General features: G+C 43.8%; 1 protein-coding gene across 1 annotated transcript in view; it reads right to left on the bottom strand.

The window, feature by feature from the left end:
* Window positions 1-966: 966 nt before the first annotated feature.
* LOC308134613 (transcription factor COE3-like) overlaps window positions 967-7,500 on the bottom strand; it is a gene marked incomplete at its 3' end in the record, with an annotated part of 33,443 nt that continues 26,909 nt past the window's right edge. The window contains exons 6-7 of the mRNA XM_080502385.1: window positions 1,189-1,257; window positions 967-1,018 (exon numbers count right to left, since the gene is read on the bottom strand). Coding sequence (XP_080358511.1) covers window positions 967-1,018; window positions 1,189-1,257 — 121 coding nt within the window. The remainder of the gene's footprint in view (window positions 1,019-1,188; window positions 1,258-7,500) is intronic.

Raw genomic sequence — 7,500 nt, 5'->3', positions numbered from 1 at the left:
ATCCCGAGTTGGAAACGAAGGTGAGAAAGAAGTGAGACACCAGAAGAAAAGAAAGGAAAAAGAGAGAGAGAGAAAGAAAAGAGTCTGACAGCAGCTGGATTCCATCCAACCGTCCTGAAGCTCCTCTGTTTCTTACATTCAGTCTAATTTAATCAATAGAAATAAAAAGCTGCTGCGTTTAAAAACAAAAGCTGCTTCACCGTCTCTTAATATATCTTAATAATTTGACCTGCAATAAGTTCAAATCTGATTATTTATATTCAATAAGACAACGTCCAGGATGAAATATAAGAAAAGACAAGCAATGCTAAGGAGAGTTCACCTGAATAAATACGCCCGGGTAATATTAGATCACTCATTAGGCAAGATAGAACTTAAGATCATTTAATTTTAAATAAGATAAGCCAGTTTAAGTGAAAAATATAACAATATAAAATCATTTACATTCAACCAGGTAAAAATGTAGTCAGAATAACAAGCGGAAAGAAAAAATTCCTGTTTTGCAGGTCTTATTGTTTTGTTTATAGTTTTTTTATGTTTAAAATATCTGCTTTTAGCTAATATTGTTCTTTTTTTTTTTTTAGCACTTTAAGATTCACGAATGAAAAGTGCTATACAAATAAAATGCATTATTATTATTATTATTATTATAAAACAAGGCTAAGCTAGGATATAATATAATATAATATAATATAATATAATATAATATAATATAATATAATATAATATAAACTACATTTAAATCTGGATTTTAACAGATGTTACAGTTGTTATAAAACTTAAAACCACCGAGCAAATTGTAGAAATTCTTGAAAAAAACCTTGATTTCTTAAGAAATCCCTCAAAGCCAGGCTGCCAGCGGGGGATGGTAAAGAAATACCCACAATGCAACAGTTTTCTGGGACAATTCACTGCATCCTGCATCATTAAAAGTGTGTTCATGTTGAGACGGTCGTCATTTTCCTCTCAGCGGCGGGACGAAGGACCAGACAGAACGTCCACCGTCGTGGTGCGTTCGCTGACAACGGGACAAACGAGATTCACCTCCAGACAACGGCAGAAACAGCTTCACATATTTCCTCTCCAGACACGCAAACCCCCAATCCCACCAGCCGACCACAACTCCGACTGTAATCAGATTACCGTGCCGACGCCAAAACGAAAAGGGACGAGTCCCCGAGCTCCTACCTGTCGATGATGACGGGGTCGGACGGCGTCTCGTTTCGGTTTCCGCAGCTTTTCTTGTCACAGCATCGACTGAGGAGAGAAAAAGAGAAGGTCAGCAACTGTTATCACACACACACACACACACACACACACACACACACACACCCCTCCCCATCAGTTCCATCGCCCCCGACAACCGGCCGAAACTACTAGTCAGAGATTAAAGGCAGAAAGAAGGCAAAGGGAGCACTTGGTTTCCACTGCAGGCCTCCGGAGGGAGCGCTTGGTTTCTACTGCAGGCCTCTGGAGGGAGTGCTTGGTTTCTACTGCAGGCCTCCAGAGGGAGCGCTTGGTTTCTACTGCAAGCCTCCGGAGGGAGCGCTTGGTTTCTACTGTAGGCCTATGGAGGGAACGCTTGGTTTCTACTGCAGGCCTATGGAGGAAGCGCTTGGTTTCTACTGCAGGCCTATGGAGGGAGCACTTGGTTTCTACCACAGGCCTCCAGAGGGAGCGCTTGGTTTCTACTGCAGGCCTATGGAGGGAGCGCTTGGTTTCTACTGCAGGCCTATGGAGGGAGCACTTGGTTTCTACCGCAGGCCTCCAGAGGGAGCGCTTGGTTTCTACTGCAGGCCTATGGAGGGAGCGCTTGGTTTCTACTGCAGGCCTATGGAGGGAGCGCTTGGTTTCTACCGCAGGCCTCCGGAGGGAGCGCTTGGTTTCTACTGCAGGCCTATGGAGGGAGCGCTTGGTTTCTACTGCAGGCCTATGGAGGGAGCGCTTGGTTTCTACTGCAGGCCTATGGAGGGAGCGCTTGGTTTCTACCGCAGGCCTCCAGAGGGAGCGCTTGGTTTCTACTGTAGGCCTATGGAGGGAGCGCTTGGTTTCTACTGCAGGCCTCGGGAGGGAGGACTTGGTTTCTACTGCAGGCCTCTGGAGGGAGCGCTTGGTTTCTACTGCAGGCCTCCAGAGGGAGCGCTTGGTTTCCACTCCATTCATCTGGCGGGGCAGACGGGGTCAGTGTGGCATGTTGAACAGCAGGAGGCTGAATCCAACACATTAATATCCATCAGACCCGCCGGAGACGTTCCAGGAAACTCTGCTGCAAACCGCTGGAGGCTGTCAGTGAACGCACCACGAGGCTGTCAGTGAACGCACCACGTGGCTGTCAGTGAACACTCATAAGTCTAAAATCAAGTTCAAACCCATCAGAATGTCCAAATGAAGAAACACTGGAGGAGGAGGAGGAGGAGGAGGAGGAGGAGGAGGAGGAGGAGGAGGAGGAGGAGATCTTCATCGCTCTGTCATGTTCTCATGGACCTAATCCAGACTTTAATCCCGCTTCAGCTCACGGCAGAGAAATAAAGAACCCAGGTCACATTCCTGCTTCCTTTCTTGTGGGAACATTGACGGTAAATTTCAATGTTTCTCCCAGGGAGCCTGCAGACGAGACCGGAGGAGGGTTCTGCCGCCCTGAGCGTCGCCTGCAGGCGTTCCTCTCAGGCTGCATGCATGTTCACCTTCCAACTGTTTCCTTTTTAATAGTTTAATATATTTTCAACTCAATTATGTCAGTTCTGGTTCACTGTTCCGAGGCCATAATGTCAATATTTGTGATGTTTCTGAGTTTGTTAATATTTAAGTCTGGGTGTTTTTTGGTCACGGGTCTTTTTCATACATCATTTTGTCTCTTTCAGTGTAAAAGTTCGGAATGTTTCCATCATTTCCTGTTGTTTTGTTGTGGTTTTAATGGGTTTTTAGATCTATTCCTCATTTTTTTTTTTTTTTTTTTTTTTTTTGCTGGTTTTCATTCTTTTAACATCGTTTCTTATCAGAAGCTTTTAAAATGATTTTGAACTCGTTTTATGGGGGCGGAGTCAATCGTTTCCTGGTTTTAAGGTTTTTTCACATCATTTCTGGTCATTTTCATTCAAACTTTTTCAACTTAAATCAAGTTATTCTTTCAGTCATTATGAGCCCCCATTTAGTTGTTTTCATCACATTGGTATCATTTAATTTTTTGTCTCTTTGCTTGTTTTGTTGCCAAAGTTTATTTCTTTTTAACTTAATTTATGTCAAATAATGGTTGTTTTTCATGTAGAAACACTTTCTTTCTTCAGTTTATCTCATATTTTCAGTCTATTTCTTCTGGTTAATATCAGGGTTTTTTTCCCCACTAGTTTTAAATCCAAAGTTTGTTTGTTTTCGATGTAATTTTGATTCACATTTTTTCTAAAGCCTTTTGTTTGGGGACATTTTTGCCGTCATCCTGACAATTTTATCCAAAATTTTGGGAAACTTCTGCGTCCTTGTTTTGTTTTTTTCATTTAATGTCTCTGACGGTTCTGTTCTTTCCTCTTTTGGGGGGTTTTGTTGTCCTTTTAACATCCTTTCCTTGTCGTTTCGTACGACCTTTGAAGCTTTTAAAATGACTTTGAACTTGTTTTAAGGGGCGGAGTCAATCGGTTCACATCATTTGTGGTCATTTTCATTCAAACTTTTTCAGCTTGAATCAAGTTTTTCGTTCGGTCATTATTAGTCCCCATTTATGTTTTTCATCACATTCGTATAATTTTACTTTTTTGTCTCTTTGCTTGTTTTGTTGCCAAAATGTATTTATTTATTTAATTTACAACTAATAATGGTTGTTTTTCACTTTCTTTCATTCTGGTCAGTTTATCTCATGTTTTCAGTCTTTTTCTTCAGGTTTGTGGGTTTTTTCCACTAGTTTTAAATCCAAAGTTTGTTTTTGATGTCATTTTGATTCACATTTTTTTTTTTAAACCTGTGTTTTGTTTCCGTTTCCCATTATTTGGTTTTTCCGCCTGCAGCTGTTGCATAACACGAAAGGAAACGTCCACAACGAGACGCTAAGATATTTGGTCCGGACTAATTTGCGGCGCTTTTTCTGACAAATCTGACAGAAGCGATCCGTCGATCATTAATACCGACAAGACGTTCTCATTTTCTGCCTGTAACTCTCCTTTTACATCAAATTTGGGGAAATTTCTGCATCCTTGTTTTGTTTTTTCATTTAATGTCTCCGACGGTTCTGTTCTTTCCTCTTTTATTGTGTTTTGTTGTCCTTTTAACATAATTTCTTTGTCGTTTTGTACGACCTTTGAAGCTTTCAAAATTACTTTGAACTCTTTTTAAGGGGGCGGAGTCAATCGTTTCACATCATTTGTTTATCGTTTTCATTCAAACTTTTTCAACTTAAATCAAGTTTTTCTTTCAGTCATTATGACTCACCAGTTTGATGTTTTTCATCACATTCATTTAATTTAACTTTTTTGTCTCTGCTTGTTTTGTTGCCAAAGTTTATTTCTTTTTAGTCTAATTTACATCTAATAATGGTTGTTTTTCATGTAGATTTTAAAACTTTCTTTCTTTATGGTCAGTTTTCTGTCTTTTTCTTCAGGTTTGTGGGGTTTTTTCCACTAGTTTTAAATTCAAAGTTTCTTTTTGATGTCATTTTGATTCACATTTTTTTTTAAAGCCTTTTGTTTGAGGACATTTTTGCCGTCATCCTGACAATTTTACATAAAATTTTGAGGAATTTCTTACATCCTCCAACGGTTTCGTGTCACTTTGTCGTCAAGTCAGTTTCCCATTATTTGGTTTTTCCAGCGGTGATACGTCCTGCAGCTGTTGCATAATACGAAAGGAAACGTCCACAACGAGACGCTAAGATATTTTGTCCGGACTAATTTGCGGCGCTTTTTCTGACAAATCTGACAGAAGCGATCCGTCGATCATTAATACCGACAAGACATTCTCATTTTCTGCCTGTAATCCTTCTGACAAGCTGCTGGCAGCACAATGAATTCACATCCCCTCTCTCTCTCTCTCTCTCCCTCTCTCTCTCCCTCTCTCTCTCTCATCGCTGCGAGGGTCATTAACATATCTTCCGGTAATTCTTAAAAATTAATCATATCGCATATGACCCGTGACGTCCAATTACGCTCCTGCACTCGCCCCCTGCTGTCCTGAATCAAATTGCCATTTGACAAACAAGCGTCAAATCGCGGGGCTGCGGATGCCAAACGAGACGCTTTATGAATCATTTATCACGCCGTTTGATCTCTAAGTACGGGGAGAGAAAAAAAATCATAAACTAAGCGCCGTGTTTGTGTCCCCGCCGCCGCCCCCCCCCCCCCCATTTCTGTGTGGACGCGTCGCGCACCGACTGTTGCCGCGGCGCGCGCCACAATAATTTATTCCCCCAGCTACTTGGAGCCATTAGCGAAAGTTCCAGGAGACCAATTAGCATTGGAAACCCACTGGTGCCGCCGCGGTGACAACCTCCTCCAAACTGCCAAAAGAAGTGTTATAAACAAACCGGACCCCAGGAGCGCTGCCGGGGCCCCCCCGGGGACCCGGGGCCCCTTTCCAAAAGACGAAAACAAACCTTGGCTGAGCGTCCACAATATCGCCTTAATGACGCTTCCCCCCGGGCCGCGAGCAGGCTAACGCCACGGCCGGCTAATGACTGAGAGCAACAACACACACACACACACGCACACACACACGCTCACACACACACACGTACGTGTGTGTGTGTGAGCGTGTGTGTATGTGTGTGTGTGTGTGTTAAATTGTGTGAAGCTGCAAAAAAAAAAAGCAAACTGTGTGTTGTTGTTGTTGTTGTCACTCATTTGGCAGGGAGCTCGTCCCTGGTCGCTGCTACACACACACACACACACACACACACACACAAAATAATTCAGCCAACGGGAGCCAGTTTGGCCGGCGAGCCCCCCCCCCCCCCCCGGGGGGGGGCCGCACAAGCATCATTACCGCTGGCTGCTCCTCCTCGCCACTTCAGACGTCGCCACAAGTGGAATCTACTTAAGGCACAAAGGGAAGGTTTGTCCGGGCATGTCGGCGTGTCACACACACACGCACCCACACACACACACACACACACACACGAAAGGAAGAAAAAAACAAAAACAATAACTGGGAGAGTGGTTCAAAGGCTCCCCGAGGAAGCGGCGGATCACAGCGTCCAGATAACGGCGGGCAGGACGGCCGGCGAGCTTTCAAAGGGCAAGTTGTTGTAATTACCCGGAGGCCTGGCGGCGGCGGCGGCGGCGGCGGCAGAGCCGGGGCCCCGGTGACTCGGCGGAGCCAACCTGGCCTGGACGCCGGCCGCCTCTCCGAGCCGCGGCAGCAGGTTTTTTACGCTCGGCGTCGCCCGGAGCCTGGCAGCCAGCGAGGCCAGCCCCGCCGAGGAGAGCCGCTCGGAGCCCGGCCAGCCCGCCGCCGGCGGCCCGGCGGCCCCGGCGTGCCAGCAGACCTGGCTGCCGCGCGCCCCCCGCCGGGCAGCGCCGCCGTTTAAGAGCGGTTACCGCAGCGCAAGGTCGCCGCTTTCTTGGTGACACGTGACGTCCAACGTGATCCAGGGAAGAGAAATCTAGTCTCTGGAAATAATCTTTAATCTGGTCTCACGCAATTGTTTTAACTTCATTCTGCCAGTGGTGTTAATCAGGCTCGATATTCCAGATTATAGAGCATCTTCCTCGTCTAACATCAGATTATACAGCATCTTCCTCCTCTAACACCAGATTATAGAGCATCTTCCTCTTCTAACATCCAGATTATAGAGCATCTTCCTCCTCTAACATTAGATTATAGAGCATCTTCCTCCGCTAACGTCAGATTATAGAGCATCTTCCTCCTCTGACATCAGATTATAGAGCATCTTCCTCCTCTGACATCAGATTATAGAGCATCTTCCTCCGCTAACGACAGATTATAGAGCATCTTCCTCTACTAACACCAGATTATAGAGCATATTCCTCCTCTAACGTCAGATTATAGAGCATCTTCTCCCTCTAACATCAGATTATAGAGCATCTTCCTCCTCTGACATCAGATTGTAGAGCATATTCCTCCTCCAACATCAGATTATAGAGCGTCTTCCTCCTCTAACATCAGATTATAGAGCATCTTCCTCCTCCAACATCAGATTATAGAGCATCTTCCTCCTCTAACAGATTATAGAGCGTCTTCCCCCTCTAACATCAGATTATAGAGCATCTTCCCCCTCTAACATCAGATTATAGAGCATCTTCCTCCTCTAACATCATATCATACAGCATCTTCCTTTTTTGTTTTTTTTAAACTGTGATTTATTTTTGTAATTTATTTTAACAGTGATTCTGTTTTTCAATTTTTTTTAAACTCATTTATTTTTTTCTTATTTTTTGAAACAGTGATTTCTTTTTTTTTTATAACTGTGATTTTTTTTCTTTTTTCTTTTTTTTTTAACTGTGATTTCTTTTTTTTTTTGGTCAAAATTCTTTTTAAACCTGATTTCTGAGTCGAGCC

This window comes from Blennius ocellaris (assembly GCF_963422515.1).
Source record: "Blennius ocellaris genome assembly, chromosome: 9".
In the NCBI taxonomy this organism is placed as follows: domain Eukaryota; kingdom Metazoa; phylum Chordata; class Actinopteri; order Blenniiformes; family Blenniidae; genus Blennius; species Blennius ocellaris.
This window is presented reverse-complemented; position numbering and strand designations above follow the sequence as displayed.